We start from the raw sequence: 17,994 nt of genomic DNA, 5'->3' as shown, positions 1-17,994 counted from the left end.
ATATAATGCATTAATACGTACCAGCGACCAATATATGAAGGAGTCTGACACAACAGCACTTTTGAATGTTTATTGTACAGATAATGTGGAAAATCACTGTGGCTGCTGTCCTCGACCACGGCCAAAACCACCTCTCTGCAAAACACAGCACAAACTGAGCCTCACAACAGCCAATGGCATCAATGCAAGAGTTCAACACTTCAGAAACAGCACAACTTACAAACTGGAACTCTGTGGCTGCGCCTGCACCCGCCTCAGCCTTCTTATCAGCTCCAGCTGCGGACACACACACACTGCTCGTTTAACACAGAGGCCAAGGTCAAGACTGGGGGGTGTGTGTTTTTTTGTGAAATATCAGGACACAAATGTGTATAATGACATGGGTATTACAAAAAGAGGGAGAAATATGAGGACGTTCCCCATGTCCTCACTTTTCAAAATGCTTATAAATCACAGAATAAGTTTTTTTTCACAGAAAGTTAACTGCACAGTGTGTGTGTGTGTGTGTGATGGGTAGGTTTAGGGGCAGTGTGTGTGTGTGTGTGTGTGTGTGTGTGTGTGTGTGATGGGTAGGTTTAGGGGCAGTGTGTGTGTGTGTGTGTGTGTGTGTGTGTGTGTGTGATGGGTAGGTTTAGGGGCAGTGTGTGTGTGTGTGTGTGTGTGTGTGTGTGTGTGTGTGTGTGTGTGTGTGTGTGTGTTGGGTAGGTTTAGGGGCAGTGTGTGTGTGTGTGTGTGTGTGTGTTGGGTAGGTTTAGGGGCAGTGTGTGTGTGTGTGTGTGTGTGAGATGGGTAGGTTTAGGGGCAGGGGCAGTGTGTGTGTGTGTGTGTGTGTGAGATGGGTAGGTTTAGGGGCAGTGTGTGTGTGTGTGTGTGTGTGTGTGTGTGTGTGTGTGTGTGTGTGTGTGTGTGTGTGTGTGTGATGGGTAGGTTTAGGGGCAGTGTGTGTGTGTGTGTGTGTGTGTGTGTGTAGGTTTAGGGGCAGTGTGTGTGTGTAGGTTTAGGGGCAGTGTGTGTGTGTGTGTGTGTGTGTGTGTGTGAGAGTGATGGGTAGGTTTAGGGGCAGTGTGTGTGTGTGTGTGTGTAGGTTTAGGGGCAGTGTGTGTGTGTGTGTGTGTGTGTGAGAGTGATGGGTAGGTTTAGGGGCAGTGTGTGTGTGTGTGTGTGTAGGTTTAGGGGCAGTGTGTGTGTGTGTGTGTGTAGGTTTAGGGGCAGTGTGTGTGTGTGTGTGTGTGTGTGTGTGTGTGTGTGTGTGTGTGTGTGTGTGTGTGTGTGTGTGTGTGTGTGTAGGTTTAGGGGCAGTGTGTGTGTGTGTGTGAGAGTGATGGGTAGGTTTAGGGGCAGTGTGTGTGTGTGTGTGTGTGTGTGTGTGTGAGTGATGGGTAGGTTTAGGGGCAGGGGCAGTGTGTGTGTGTGTGTGTGTGTGTGTGTGTGTGTGTGTGTGTGTGTGTGAGTGATGGGTAGGTTTAGGGGCAGGGGCAGGGGCAGTGTGTGTGTGTGTGTGTGTGTGTGTGTGTGTGTGTGTGTGTGTGTGTGTGTGTGTGTGTGTGTGTGTGTGTGTGTGTGTGTGTGTGTGTGTGTGTGTGTGATGGGTAGGTTTAGGGGCAGTGTGTGTGTGTGAGTGATGGGTAGGTTTAGGGGCAGTGTGTGTGTGAGTGATGGGTAGGTTTAGGGGCAGGGGCAGTGTGTGTGTGTGTGTGTGAGAGATGGGTAGGTTTAGGGGCAGGGGCAGTGTGTGTGTGTGTGTGTGTGTGTGTGTGAGTGATGGGTAGGTTTAGGGGCAGGGGCAGTGTGTGTGTGTGTGTGTGTGTGTGTGTGTGTGTGTGTGTGTGTGTGAGAGATGGGTAGGTTTAGGGGCAGTGTGTGTGTGTGAGTGATGGGTAGGTTTAGGGGCAGGGGCAGTGTGTGTGTGTGTGTGTGTGTGTGTGTGTGAGAGAGATGGGTAGGTTTAGGGGCAGTGTGTGTGTGTGTGAGTGATGGGTAGGTTTAGGGGCTGTGTGTGTGTGTGAGATGGGTAGGTTTAGGGGCAGGGGCAGTGTGTGTGTGTGTGTGTGTGTGAGATGGGTAGGTTTAGGGGCAGTGTGTGTGTGTGTGTGTGTGTGTGTGTGTGTGTGTGTGTGTGATGGGTAGGTTTAGGGGCAGTGTGTGTGTGTGTGTGTGTGTGTGTGTGTAGGTTTAGGGGCAGTGTGTGTGTGTAGGTTTAGGGGCAGTGTGTGTGTGTGTGTGTGTGTGTGTGTGTGTGTGTGTGTGAGAGTGATGGGTAGGTTTAGGGGCAGTGTGTGTGTGTGTGTGTGTAGGTTTAGGGGCAGTGTGTGTGTGTGTGTGTGTGAGAGTGATGGGTAGGTTTAGGGGCAGTGTGTGTGTGTGTGTGTGTAGGTTTAGGGGCAGTGTGTGTGTGGTGTGTGTGTGTGTGTGTGTGTGTGTGTGTGTGTGTGTGTGTGTGTGTAGGTTTAGGGGCAGTGTGTGTGTGTGTGTGAGAGTGATGGGTAGGTTTAGGGGCAGTGTGTGTGTGTGTGTGTGTGTGTGTGTGTGAGTGATGGGTAGGTTTAGGGGCAGGGGCAGTGTGTGTGTGTGTGTGTGTGTGTGTGTGTGTGTGTGTGTGTGTGTGTGTGTGTGAGTGATGGGTAGGTTTAGGGGCAGGGGCAGTGTGTGTGTGTGTGTGTGTGTGTGTGTGTGTGTGTGTGTGTGTGTGTGTGTGTGTGTGTGTGTGTGTGTGTGTGTGTGTGTGTGTGTGTGTGTGTGTGTGATGGGTAGGTTTAGGGGCAGTGTGTGTGTGTGAGTGATGGGTAGGTTTAGGGGCAGTGTGTGTGTGAGTGATGGGTAGGTTTAGGGGCAGGGGCAGTGTGTGTGTGTGTGTGTGAGAGATGGGTAGGTTTAGGGGCAGGGGCAGTGTGTGTGTGTGTGTGTGTGTGTGTGTGAGTGATGGGTAGGTTTAGGGGCAGGGGCAGTGTGTGTGTGTGTGTGTGTGTGTGTGTGTGTGTGTGTGTGTGTGTGTGTGTGTGTGTGTGTGTGTGAGAGATGGGTAGGTTTAGGGGCAGTGTGTGTGTGTGAGTGATGGGTAGGTTTAGGGGCAGGGGCAGTGTGTGTGTGTGTGTGTGTGTGTGTGTGTGAGAGAGATGGGTAGGTTTAGGGGCAGTGTGTGTGTGTGTGAGTGATGGGTAGGTTTAGGGGCTGTGTGTGTGTGTGTGAGTGTGTGTGTGTGTGTGTGTGTGTGTGTGTGTGTGTGTGTGTGTGTGTGTGTGTGTGTGTGTGTGTGTGTGTGTGATGGGTAGGTTTAGGGTCAGTGTAAGGGGATAGAAAATACGGTTTGTACAGTATAAAAACCATTACGCCTATGGAATGTCCTCACATTTCACAAAAACAAACGTGTGTGTGTGTGTGTGTGTGTGTGTGTGTGTGTGTGTGTGTGTGTGTGTGTGTACGTACGTGGAGCTGCAGACCGTCTGTAAGCATCTCTGTCTCCCTCACCGCGGGCCAGGCGAGCCGGTCTCTCTCCCTCAAGACCTGAAAAACACCACATCAGGAGACGTCTCAGAGACTGTGTGTGTGTGTGTGTGTGTGTTCACTATTGTGCACTGTATTCAAGCCACAACACAGGTTTTCTAGTAGTAATGAGACATGTGACCAGTCACGGAAAGTAGGGACACAAGTTGAGCAAAATGATAAAGTGTTTTTTTTTCTTCTCAAAATTGGTGATTTTCGGTTTTTTTCAGAATCTGTTAGTTGAGATCATGAAGAAGCCTCTCCGTGTTTGAGATGGCAGTATTCGTATATTTAAAAGCATACATTGTGAGGTTGAAATCGGTCAGTCACAATTACTTGCAAAGTAAATTAATTTATTCAAATTGAACAAATTAATAAACTTGCACTTCCTCATAGCGCAATCCCACCAGGATTTTGCGGCATTTTTTTGAGTGATTTTTTGAGATAAAAACGACTGGTAATTTCCAGAAATTTGCATTTTTTTTCATAATTAGGATACCACATTATGTATTATGTTAGATGCACAATAGTCACACATGACAATAGAACAAACTAAATATATAAATCTTGTTTATTTTGGTATAGGAATAATGCAGGATCTCAAACAAATGCATGCTGATTTTTCGTTGCATTTAGTAAATCGCAGAAACACGAAAGCTGAAGAATAAAATCTGTTTTATGTGTCTGTGGTACAATCTGAAAGAGACTCCAATAACACGAAAGCTGATTGGCTGAAATATAAGCTGCATATTGGTCTCATTTGTAGTCGTAATACAGCTAATTATATTTGGACTAGCGAAAGATAAAACTACCAATGAAATTAACATTCTAAAGTAGAAGTAGCGTTACATGGACGTAGGAAAATTAAGACCGGTTTAAAATGATTTAAGACCTAAAACAGAATACTTCAGCGAATTTAAGACTTTTTAAGGCCTAAAATTTCGATTTTGAATTCTAGACTTTTTTAGACCCCGCGGAAACCCTGAACACTGTTTTTCATGTCCGCATGAATTGGGTTGAAGCCCAATTATGTGATATTTAGCCCTGGGAATGCAAATTTTAGTAGGCAACCATGCCAAAAAAAACCCAAAAGCCGGAGAAGCCCCCCTGAAACGAGATTGGGCTTGTTTTGAGTAGCAATTGTGTGGGTTTTGTTGAGAAAACCTGGCAACCCTGGTCGCGCACAGATCTCTGCTGGCAGTGCTAAAGCAATAATGAGCAGCTGATACAAAGTGCAAACCTCCCAGATAACACAAAGTCTGAAGCAGTAAAGCAGCAACACGATCATCTTTAACCTGAGGACAACAACATGACTGAAAATAAACACACATACAGGTCCTTGAAAGTGCCTGGATTTATTCTGTGCAAGAAATGTTCTGGAAGAAATTCCAGATTATTCTCTCCAGTCTGATAATGTGTTATTTCGCCAACACTTCGTGGACTATGCTTGATTTACATTTGTTACTTGCATTTAGGCGTTACGTTAAGTGTTTCCCGCGTGAGGTACTGTGTGTTGTCTCTAAATAATTTATAAAAGTTAAAAAAGATAAATTACTGACATTAACAATGCACATTATCCTTTATTATTAATAGTATGGCTTATCGATGGGCGTTTTCACTCCTGAAAGTCCGCACCAAGGTCCGAGCCGAAGTTCAGGTTGATACATTTGGTTTGGTTTCACATTGCAATTATGCGAGCGCACTAAAGAACTGAAAATATCACACTTGTGTCCACTCGTCTTCATCATGTGGGCGGCATCTGGACTGTGATTGGTTTATAAACGGACGTGTGTCTGACGTCTGACGTGCGTCTTTGACAAGAATGAATGAACGGACGCATATCACCGCCACTATTGAACAGTGTCTTTTTGTTACGTTTAAAAGTGGACATTAAGCTTTATATTCACATATTCCTCATGTTTGTGAGACGAGTATCTGCTGAGTTTGGGTTTATTTGAGACGCTCCAGTTCATGTGTAAAGCATGTGATCGCTCCCGCGATTATTGTCTGCTTTAGACTATTTGCTTCTTATTTATTAAATCTAGGCAATTATCTGATTCAAACATTGATTAAAATTAAGATACAATTTATACAAAACGAAATTCACATTAAAGAAAGGCTTTCTAAGCAAAATTTCTTTCAAAATAATTTCTGTCTTGACATATTGCGCATTTTTTCACTTTTCATAATCAATGTAGCCTAGAATGAATTTAAAAATGGCATTATAATATTTAAACATAAACAGGAAGTTCCTGTAAATGCTCTGAAAGTCCGAACCGTACAGTAAATGCTTTCACACTAGAAACCAACCGAACCGTTGTTTAGTTTGATCCGGACCTCTTTTCGTCTGACCAAATCTCGTCTGTTTGGTCCGGCCCGTGGTCAGGGGAGGTTTCACACCTGTAATTTTGATTTCGGACCAAACTGAAAAGTCCGAAAATCCGGACCAAACAAGGGAGGTGTTAGCGCCCTAAATGATGAGATGTAAATGAGCCCTATTGTCACTCCCAGCAGGTGAAAATCTGATTTCCATGTATTACACATCACTGGAAAGCTTAAAAACTACACTTTCAGAATCTGTGAATAACTCAAAATGCCCCACTTTAGGGATGTGACGGTGAGGAAATTTTCCCACCGGTTAATTGATGTGTGACAACACCGGTAATACCGGTATCACCGGCGGAGGCTTTTAAATCACTAATTCTATCTAACCGAAAGTAACATGCACACGACCGCTCTGAACTGAAAACGCGCCAGTGCGCGCGCACACCGTGAATGACAGCTCGTCTGTAAATGCGCGCTCTGTGAGGCCATGGGCGCGTCTCAATCAGTTCCCTAGTTCAGTAGTCAGGGCACTGATCAAGCATTGATCAGTCTATGATTGAGATGCACGCCATGAATGCACACTTGTTAGTTCGTCCGTAAAGCCTCGTTTATACTCGACGCGCCCGCACGAGCGCAAGGGTGCGCGCGGCAAAAATAAATCCGCGCTCGCACTGCGGAGCCAGGCGAAAGGAAACAATGCGTGCTCTGTGCGGCCGTGCACATTTTACTTTCGTTTTTTAATTAGCGCCAATTCGGCTGCGGGTTGCTTGAATTGTGGGTTCATTAGCCTATTATTTTTAATGAAAAACACAACAACAAAACGACAAACTCCCTTAAATAGGCGCTTTTACGTTTTGCTTTGAAACCAAATCTTGCGCGATCATCTCAGTTAGCTCCTCACTCTTAAATCTGATGAATGACTCCTTCTGCTGCCGCGACTCACGGTCGGATCCTGCTTTATTAAGCAGACACGTTTAGTTTTTATTTGTATTGTCTGTTCTCTAACTGAACTAAATTATTTTATTACTATAAAAAAAAAATCAAAAAGACGGTGGGCGGTGCCACGGTGGGCAAGTGATGTAACACCGGCAACACCGACTATCGTAGCAAGCCTAACCCACTTGTGTCCCTACTTTCCGTGATTGGTCACATATATGGTCTTGGCAATGTCTACCATGTGATTGAATGCTCCAGTGTGTGTGTTTGGATCCTGAAGGTGGGCTTACCCTTGGGACGGGGTCTGGCGGTCTCTGGGCGGGTCTGGCGGCGGAGGGTGGCGGGCACGATCTCTGGGGGCAGGTGGAGGAAGTCCCGCAGGTACTGGATGCCCTCATTGGTCAGGTACCAGTAGAAGTGGCGCCAAGCAAACTGCTCTTTCACGTACCCACATGACTTCAGAGACTGCGGAGGTACAAGTACTTTAATACACACTCACATCGGCTGCATCTGAAATCACACACACACACTTCCCTTCTGTATAGTAGATAGGGCCCTATGATTTCCGCGATCACCGAATTGGCATATTAACACGGAATCTATTGTTAACGCGGAATTTCCCGGAATTTGACATATTTGGAATGAAACACTGTTTTGTGTGGGAGAAGAACAAATGTCTGGCGAAAATGCAGACCGGGTGAAGCAAATCTGGGCGACACAATCCCTCCCGTCATTTCAGCTCCGCCTTCAAAACACTGAGAGTATGGCGAAGTGGCTAGACATTAATATCAGTGATACTGGCCTTCATTCATAAAAAGATGCCATTACAACACACATTTAAAATATGCCGTCTTTAAATTGTTTCTGAATTAATTTGGAGAGTAACTGAAATTACTACAATATCAAAATCTCCAATGTTTTTAATTGCAATTAATCATGATTAATTACAGAAAAAATGCGATTAATTATCATTTTTTTAAATATCAATTCACAGCACTAATATTTAGTTGTGACTTGAAGTGCAGTGTTATGTTGCAGTATTTGTCCTGAAAAGTAAATATGATGTTTGTTACCTTAATAAATTTAAGGTCATTCCTATTTTATGTTTTCTGTTCTATTATATTAACATTAAAAACACACTCTTTTTACGACTAAAATAATAGTTAAGGGTAAAAAAAACTGAATTCCCAAAAAAAAAAAAAAGGAATTAGTAAAAATTAAAACGGAATTTGGGAAAAAATAAAACGGATTTCATAGGGCCCCAAGTAGAAGAGAAAGTGTTTGATAAACACAGCACTCATAAAAGAGAGTTTTCTGTGTGTTGACAAATCTTCCGCGATGTTCTAACAGACGGGATTCGCACAAAGCGTGTGCTAATGTCCGATTCATGACCTATATGACTCCTTTGAACCGAATCATTTTAACAACTGGTTAGAACAAGTGAACTGTCCAACACTGAACTCACAAATCAGTTTAATCATTTACTCAGAACGCATCTGAAATGAGAACACAAGTGTGCTTACCCAATCTAGCAAGAGTGGGTGTAAGAATTATTTAATTATCAACAGTATTTCAGCTTATTTCTGTTGACAATGTGTAGTAAAATAAATAGCCTAAAATCATTTAGACTGAAGTGAGGTGAACCCAGAATAAAGTGGTTGTTGTTATTAGCTAGCTGATAATTTTAATTAAATTGCATATGGCAGAAAATTAGGCTATTTGTTAATTTTTAATATTGATATGATTATATACCAAAACAATTCTGTAAATGGTGTAAAGAATGAGGAACAAAAGAAACAAACATCGATGTAAGAGATCATACATAAGATGTCAAAATTACAAGCATTTTTTAAATGTATTGTCAATTTTGCGCTCGCAGATCACGTGTGTGTGTGTGTGTGTGTGTCAACCACCACCGAAGACCATTTTTGACCCAGGAAAAACCCTGAGATTGCGTCACGACTGCTATAAAGTATGAATGTAATCACCGAATCAAACCACACAAGAGAGCATGTGATTTTGGACACAGCCTCGGTCACTGATTGGTCAGACGGCCTTCATCACATGGGTAGGGGGTGTGTGTGTGTGTGTGTGTGTGTGTGTCGGGCTCACCTGCATGGCCTTCATCACATGGGTAGGGTGTGTGTGTGTGTGTGTGTGTGTCGGGCTCACCTGCATGGCCTTCATCACATGGGTAGGGTGCAGAGATGTATAAAGTACTAGAGACACATACTTGAGTAAAAGTACAAGTTCCTTATCAAAAAAGTGACTTGAGTAGAAGTTGAAGTGCTCTTTAAGCACCACACTTAAGTAGAAGTACTAAAGTATTCAACATTTTTTGTATTTAAGTATTGCAAGTAGTTTATTTTAAAATGTACTACTCAAGTACTGAAAGTAAAAGTACAAGTATTGTGTTATGTAGTTATTAAAGAAAGTAGTCAAAAGTTTGAACATCATATTGTTTTTATTATTTCAAATGATTAAGCTAAAGGACAATCACAATGTTGGTAGGTCATTTTTCTACATATTGTCATATAAATAACCTGAAAATACTGTAGTTCATTAAGATTAAATCTTATAACCACTCTTACTAAAAAAAAAAAGGGGTAAGCACACTTATATTCTCATTTCAAGAGGTGTTCTGAGTAAATGATTTGTTTGTAACACTTTACAATATGGTTTGATTTGTTAACATTACATTAGTTAATGTATTAGACTAATAACTAACATGAACCATGATCAATACATTTTTTACTGTATTTATTAATCTTTGTTAATCTTAGTTAATAAAAATACAGCTGTTCATTGTTTGTATATGTTACTTCACAGTGCACATTAACTATGTAAACAAATAGAGCAATTTGAGCGCAAGACGCTCGTGTTGTTTTAAAGACAGTGAATGCGCGTTCGCGGGGCTCTGTCTCTCTCTCTCTCTCTCTCGCACGCGCTCTCTCTCTCTCTCGCGCGCGCGCTCTCTCTCTCTCTCTCTCTCGTACTCTCGCGCGCGCTCTCGTACTCTCGCGCGCGCTCTCTCTCTCTCGCGCGCTCTCTCTCGCGCGCTCTCTCTCTCTCTCTCTCGTACTCTCGCGCACTCTCTCTCTCGTACTCTCGCGCGCTCTCTCTCTCGTACTCTCGCGCACTCTCTCTCTCGTACTCTCGCGCGCTCTCTCTCTCTCTCTCGTACTCTCGCGCGCTCTCTCTCTCTCGCGCGCTCTCTCTCTCTCTCGCGCGCTCTCTCTCTCTCTCGTACTCTCGCGCACTCTCTCTCTCGTACTCTCGCGCGCTCTCTCTCTCTCGTACTCTCGCGCACTCTCTCTCTCGTACTCTCGCGCGCTCTCTCTCTCTCATGCGCGGTAATGTGGGTTTGGAATGGAATGATTCGTAACATTTTTATAATTGTAATGAGTAACGATGCAGCACATAAAAAAATATCGGAGTAAAAGTATTAAACTCATTGAAAATATGTACTGAAGTAAAAGTGGAAGTAGGAGAAAAAAATAATACTCTAGTAAAGTACAGATACTGCCTTTTAGTACTTAAAGGAACTGTATGTAAGAAATGTATTTCAATTAATCATAAAATGGCCCTGATATGTCACTAGACATTAAGAAATCATGTTAATTTCAAATACTTATATCACTGACAACAGTAGTCCGGCCAGGATATTGTCATTTTAAAAGTGAAGTTGCAGCCCTCAACTGATGTTGATGTTGACATGTTGTGTTTTGGCCTGAAGCGCCACCCTCCACCTGTCGACCAATCACGAAGTCAGTAGTGTTTCGGCATCCGGGTTGCCAGCTCTGCTCTAGTTACCACAGTTGCAGCTACAAACTTTTTGGATAAAAAAATGTCTAAGGAGGGGGAGAGGGAATACACTGCTCTACAGTAATTTGAAAGTGATTGCAGTACCAGTTTTGGCCACAATCCTACATACAGTTCCTTTAAGTACAGTAGTGAAGTAGTTCTACTTCGTTACTATACATCTCTGGTAAGGTGTGTGTGTGTGTGTGTGTGTCGGGCTCACCTGCATGGCCTTCATCACGTGAAGGTTGGGCACGTTCTTGTCTGCGAGCTCGGGATGTTTTGCGAGATGAACGTCTTTTTTGGCCACCATGACGCCCTCTTTAAAGAGCAGCTCATAGATAGCAATGCGGTTCTTCTTGGGCATCAACATCTGCAGAGAATCATAAACATGCTTTATTATTACTACATCTGTGATATGTGTCTCACATTGCATTCAAGTTATTTATGATTTAATGCCATATCAGCAACAATAGCTATATTCATCATGGCAATCAGCAGTATCACTTCAATACATTGTTTACAATAATTCAACAATTTTGTCTTAAAAACAATCACTATGAAAAATAGCCTTTTGGCTAATTCTGGCTTTTTTACGAAATTGCATTGTCCCCTTACAAATAAATTAATCTAATCTAATCAAAAATCAGGCATATACACCAATAACAACAACAGAAATAATAACATCAACTACATAGAATCTTTCAATTTAATATTTGACAGAAATTCTAAAATTACTCCAGGAGAAACCTTTAAAATGTCCATTAATGTGTTTTCTGAATAAAACCGTTCTCTAATATTATTTAAAAAAGGACTTTCTATTAAAATATGTTTTACACTCATTACATTCTTACACAGATTGCATTCAAGTTATAGTTTATCAGTATGATATAGATACACAATGATATTCTTAACATTTCCCACCAGCTTCATAGTATAAATATGGATGGATGGACTTTAAAACAGAAACAGACATTATTAATTTAGCTCTTACACACCTAGGATGACTTTAGGGGAGAGTAAATTTCATTTTTGGGTGAACTATCCCTTTAAGAAAACACTTAAGACCCTGCTATTCTTTGACAGCTTCTTAATACAAGTATGCCAGGCATATTTTATGCGATAATCATCAATAAATCAACGCAGAGCCACTTAAAAACAAGTGATGCTGGGTATTATCACAATATTAAACGACTATATTCAAGTATAATAGCGCTAGTATCACGACCGAGTGTAAAACATGGTACTTTTACTGAGATGTCATCCTGCCCGCCTCTTGAGTACCACACAATACACCAGTTTCAAATATTATGGTGTTTAAATGACTTCTCTCCATGAACAACAACCATAAATCTTTTATTTGACGTTATTTAAATCATTGTTTGCGACTGTGGCGACTCTCGCGCCGTCCCGCAAACACCAGCGACACATCCTGACTTATAAATAGCATTTCCCCTCGGCATATTTACTCAAGACTAACATAAATTGATTATTAGGAGTTCGTTGAAAGCGAATATGCTGGAAAACACACTTTAAATAATAAGATGATGGAGATTTTGAACGGATTTTCGGCTCTTGTTTCGGCCTACCTTTACGCTTGCTGAGAGACCGGAGCCGGAAAGAACGTCATCAGCTGTTCTTCCGCTATTATTTCGCCGCGCTTTATACGGTCACGTGTGCAGCGGGCAGCGCCATCTTGTGAACTGGAGGTATTATTAGTTCGTCAAGAAATCGTATACAACAGACAAAAGTAGCCTAAAATACAGTATATATAGAGCGAGGCGGACGGTACTTTCTACTCAAGTACATTTTTCAAGTATATACTTTATTAGTTTTATTCTTTGGAAAACTTTTACTTCACTACATCCAAAAGCATTTAAATACAGAACAATTCTCTATAAAACAATAGTGGATTTAACATCAAAACGTTCAAATGTATGTATTTAATAGCCTTTAACATTTTAATGTGTTTAAATTTGTATGTTTTGGAGCCTTCTCCCTTTACACACATTGGTCAGTTCAATAATAATTTATGCAATATTGTTTATTTGAAAGAATCAAAAGTGCAGTTTCGTGTCTGTCCTTGTATTGTTGAACTGGTGGAAGTTTAGTGAATTATATATATTTTTATATTAGTGTCAGTTGATTACAAAAAGTAACTAATTAATCAACATTTTGCGATTAATTGCGATTAATCGTGAATAATATTCATATTTTTTATATTGTAATAATTTCTTAAAACAATAACTCAAAACAATCTTCACATCAACCCTTTATAATAAATGTCATATTTACCTGTGGCCTACATATACACCGATCAGGCATAACATTATGACCACTGACAGGTGAAGTATACAATAGACAAATAGCCTATAATACAGTATATATAGAGCGAGGCGGACAGTACTTCTACATTGTTTAAGTTTATACTTTATAGGAAAACTTTTGCTTCACTCAATTCAAAAGCATAATATTGTGCTTTTTACTGCTACATTTCATAAATAAAAGAGTTTTTTTTACCTTTAGTACTTAATTACATTAAAAATGTAGTACTCTCTTACTTGTACTCAAGTAAAACTTTGAATTACTTTTACTTGAGTAAAGGCAAGAAAGTACTACATTTTTTACGTAATTACGTATTAAATGATATTCAATATGAAACGTAATGCAGTAGAAAGTAAAATATTATGCTTTGGAAAGAAAACCACTGATAAAGTATATTCTTGGAAAATGTACTTGAGTAGAAAGTAAAAATACTTCACTAGTGTTTGCCTATATATAATCTAATCATTCAATTTTTTTTACTTTTCCCTTGAATAAACAAGTCATTCTGAAATTGAATTACAGATGTAATTGCATTAAATCCTGTATAGACTGTAGAACAATAGTGGATTTAACATCAAAATGTTAAAGTTTTTAATTGGAGCCTTCTCCCTTTACACACATTGGTCAGTTCAAGAATAATTTATGCAATATTGTTTATTTGAAAGAATCAAAATTGCAGTTTCGTGTCCGTCCTTGTATTGTTGAACTGGTGGAAGTTTAGTAATTATATATATATATTTATATTAGTGTCAGTTGATTACAAAAAGTAACTAATTAATCAACATTTTGCGATTAATTGCGATTAATCGTGAATAATATTCATATTTTTTATATTGTAATAATTTCTTAAAACAATAACTCAAAACAATCTTCACATAAACCCTTTATAATAAATGTCATATTTACCTGTGGCCTACATATACACCGATCAGGCATAACATTATGACCACTGACAGGTGAAGTATACAATAGACAAATAGCCTATAATACAGTATATATAGAGCGAGGCGGACAGTACTTCTACATTGTTCAAGTATATACTTTATAGGAAAACTTTTGCTTCACTTAATTCAAAAGCATAATATTGTGCTTTTTACTGCTACATTTCATAAATAAAAGAGGTTTTTTTACCTTTAGTACTTAATTACATTAAAAATGTAGTACTCTCTTACTTGTACTCAAGTAAAACTTTGAATTACTTTTACTTGAGTAAAGGCAAGAAAGTACTACATTTTTTACGTAATTACGTATTAAATGATATTCAATATGAAACGTAATGCAGTAGAAAGTAAAATATTATGCTTTGGAAAGAAAAACACTGATAAAGTATATACTTGGAAAATGTACTTGAGTAGAAAGTAAAAATACTTCACTAGTGTTTGCCTATATATAATCTAATCATTCAATTTTTTTTACTTTTCCCTTGAATAAACAAGTCATTCTGAAATTGAATTACAGATGTAATTGCATTAAATCCTGTATAGACTGTAGAACAATAGTGGATTTAACATCAAAATGTTAAAGTTTTTAATTGGAGCCTTCTCCCTTTACACACATTGGTCAGTTCAAGAATAATTTATGCAATATTGTTTATTTGAAAGAATCAAAATTGCAGTTTCGTGTCTGTCCTTGTATTGTTGAACTGGTGGAAGTTTAGTAATTATATATAAATATTTATATTAGTGCTGTCAGTCGATTACAAAAAGTAACTAATTAATCAACATTTTGCGATTAATTGCGATTGATCGTGAATAATATTCATATTTTTTATATTGTAATAATTTCTTAAAACAATAACTCAAAACAATCTTCACATAAACCCTTTATAATATATGTCATATTTACCTGTGGCCTACATATACACCGATCAGGCATAACATTATGACCACTGACAGGTGAAGTATACAATAGACAAATAGCCTATAATTCAGTATATATAGAGCGAGGCGAGAGTACTTAGTTCCTACTCAAGTACATTGTTCAAGTTTATACTTTATCGGAAAACTTTTACTTCACTACATTTGAAAGCATAATATTGTACTTTTTACTGCTACGTTTCATAAATAAAAAAATTTTTTTTACCTTTAGTACTTAATTACATTAAAAATGTAGTACTCTCTTACTTGTACTCAAGTAAAAACTTTGAATTACTTTTACTTGAGTAAAGGCAAGAAAGTACTACATTTTTTACGTAATTACGTATTAAATGATATTCAATATGAAACGTAATGCAGTAAAAAGTACAATATTATGCTTTGGAATGTAGTGAAGTAAACCTTTTCCAAAGAAAAACACTGATAAAGTATATACTTGGAAAATTACTTGAGTAGAAAGTAAAAATACTTCACTAGTGTTTGCCTATAATATAATTATTCAAATTTTTTTTGCTTTTCCCTTGAAGAAACAAGTAATTCTGAAATTTAATTACAGACGTAATTGCATTAAATACTTTATAGACTGTAGAACAATAGTGGATTTACCATCAAAATGTTAAAGTTTTTATTTTACACACATTAGTCAGTTCAACAATAATTTATGCAATATTGTTTATTTGAAAGAATCAAAAGTGCAGTTTCGTGTCTGTCCTTGTATTGTTCAACTGGTGGAAGTTTAGTGAATTATATATATATTTATATTAATGTCAGTCGATTACAAAAAGTAACGAATTAATAAACATTTTGCGATTAATTGCGATTAATCGCGAATAATATTCATATTTTTATATTGTAATGATTTCTTAAAACAATAACTCAAAACAATCTTCACATCAACCCTTTATAATAAACGTTATATTTACCTGTGGCCTTCATATACACCAATCAGGCATAACATTATGACCACTGACAGTGTGAAGTATACAATAGACAAATAGCCTATAATACAGTATATATAGGGTCATGGGCGGCCAAGGCTCATTTAAAAGATCTGCTGCTAACATCTTGGTGCCTTATACCACCGCACAACTTCTAGTGGAGTCCAGGGACCAACACAATATTAGGAATAATCTCATAATAATATGCCTGATCGTGCATATGGTAACCTATTTGCATATTGCATGTCCTCAGTCCTTGTATGTATGTAAAACAGTGGCCAGTATAATTCAGGCATCGCCTGTTTTGACTATAAATACTGTCCTGTTGTGACATCAAGTCCACAACAACAGAGTCGAATGCTAGAGGATGTTACTCTTATCCTTCACTCTTCATATCTTAAGATCGCTGTCGTGACAGAAAGCATCCACATCCGTCATACATGAGAAGTAAGTGTGCAATTTAACTCTCAACATTCAACGTTTACAGCATTTAATGGTTTGATTTGGATGTTATTATGGTACTTTATAACAAGTTTGCTCCAATTTGGTACAAGGCGTTTCTAGGTTGACCTTTGAAAGTAAGGCCTATATTATGAAAGAGATTAAATCTATCGGCCTGGTTGGAAACATGTCAACAGCAATGGCTCCATTCAATTTGCTAAAACTGAACTAAACCTCTATGGATTCATGTTTAACAAGTAATGTATTGGTTAATATTTCGGCACATTTTGTGTTTGGGAGTGAGCAGTGTTTTCCATCTGTGTTGCGAGGCGGAGATGTGTTTAGGCGGAGGTTTGTGGACTTGTGGGAATGAACCTTACAGGAACAACACATTGAGAAGTTAACATTGCAACACCTCCATCTGCTTTCATACGCGGACCACCTGCGCCTTTTTCATTCATTCATTCATTTCTCTTTTATTCCTTTCATGAAAATGGATTATTTGTACAAGGCACGTAAAATTCATTTGAAGTTTTCCTTTACATTTCCATGATCAGAAAGGAGCAGATGGAAGAATAATATTCTTATATTTATCTGCCCCCTTTATAAACATAAATAGTAGATGGCATTAGCATTGTTCCCTCCACCACCACCCAAAATGTATTAACCTAAATAATAGATGACATTAGCATCACACAAAATGTACTAACATAAATAGTAGATAACATTAGCATTATTCCCTCCACCATTATTCCCAAGAGCCTTTCATGCAATATTACATTTATAGGACGAGGTTTGCCAGAACCGGTTAGTGCACATATACTGTACAGATACCTTTGTGCATGCCAAAAATGCAAAGCAGCTTATAAATATTGTGCTTAATATTATGACGTCACTAAACATTTAGCTTTACTGCAGTATGACACGCTGGCCCAACACACACTGAAGGAAACGCACTGGCAATGTTTCACCAATAGGTGGCAAAAACGCACCCTAATATGCCCTGGGCAGCATTTCTGTATCATAGCACCGGTGTTATTAACATAACTGTACCGTTTTTTGTTAAAACATCCCACACACCATAACAGTACAAGGCTTAATTGGACCAGTCAACACGTCTTTCAGAAGAATGAGGAATAAATTGGCTTGAGAAAGCAGGACCAGAAAGTTTGAAGAAGTTCTGAAAGCTTAAAGTTTGACGGTTTTGAAGGTTATACAGTCTATCAGAAAAAGAGATAGATAGATAGATAGATAGATAGATAGATAGATAGATAGATAGATAGATAGATAGATAGATAGATAGATAGATAGATAGATAGACAGACAGACAGACAGACAGACAGACAGACAGACAGACAGACAGACAGACAGATAGATAGAATGTTAGATAGAGATAGATAGATAGATAGATAGATAGATAGATAGATAGATAGATAGATAGATAGATAGATAGATAGATAGACAGACAGACAGACAGACAGACAGACAGACAGACAGACAGACAGACAGACAGACAGACAGATAGAATGTTAGATAGAGATAGATAGATAGATAGATAGATAGATAGATAGATAGATAGATAGATAGACAGACAGACAGACAGACAGACAGACAGACAGACAGACAGACAGACAGACAGACAGACAAACAGACAGACAGGTAGGTTGACAGACAGACAGACAGACAGACAGACGGACAGGTAGATAGATAGATAGATAGATAGATAGATAGATAGATAGACAGACAGACAGACAGACAGACAGACAGACAGACAGACAGACAGACAGGTAGATAGATAGATAGATAGATAGATAGATAGACAGACAGACAGACAGACAGACAGACAGACAGACAGACAGACAGACAGACAGACA

At 39.1% G+C, this 17,994-nt stretch overlaps 2 protein-coding genes across 3 annotated transcripts in view; one reads left to right on the top strand and one right to left on the bottom strand.

The window, feature by feature from the left end:
• Positions 1-56: 56 nt before the first annotated feature.
• Positions 57-12,189, bottom strand: rps10 (ribosomal protein S10). The gene is made up of 6 exons (XM_079840205.1): positions 12,132-12,189; positions 10,766-10,915; positions 7,032-7,206; positions 3,424-3,501; positions 221-276; positions 57-135 (listed from the first exon to the last, which is right to left on the bottom strand). The coding sequence occupies exons 2-6, from the start codon at positions 10,913-10,915 to the stop codon at positions 94-96; spliced, it is 501 nt and encodes a 166-aa protein (XP_079696331.1). The 5' UTR covers positions 12,132-12,189; the 3' UTR covers positions 57-93.
• A 3,831-nt stretch (positions 12,190-16,020) lies between these two features.
• Positions 16,021-17,994, top strand: part of pacsin1b (protein kinase C and casein kinase substrate in neurons 1b) — a 65,714-nt gene continuing 63,740 nt past the window's right edge. For both annotated transcript variants that reach the window (XM_079839936.1, XM_079839932.1), the window contains exon 1: positions 16,021-16,126. The gene's annotated coding sequence lies outside the window, so the exon portion shown is untranslated. The remainder of the gene's footprint in view (positions 16,127-17,994) is intronic.

This window comes from Gobio gobio (assembly GCF_949357685.1).
Source record: "Gobio gobio genome assembly, chromosome: 17".
Taxonomy (NCBI): Eukaryota; Metazoa; Chordata; class Actinopteri; order Cypriniformes; family Gobionidae; genus Gobio; species Gobio gobio.
The sequence above is the reverse complement of the archived record's forward strand: the minus strand, read 5'-3'. Positions and strand labels throughout refer to the sequence as shown.

Coding starts and splice junctions, on each gene's coding strand:
- rps10 (XM_079840205.1), bottom strand. CDS start 10,915: ATGTTGATGCCCAAGAAGAACCGCATTGCTATCTATGAGCTGCTCTTT. Junction 3,502..7,031: donor CGCCAGACCCCGTCCCAAGG/GTAAGCCCACCT, acceptor GGTGTTTTTCAG/GTCTTGAGGGAGAGAGACCG. Junction 277..3,423: donor CAGACGGTCTGCAGCTCCAC/GTACGTACACAC, acceptor GTGTGTCCGCAG/CTGGAGCTGATAAGAAGGCT.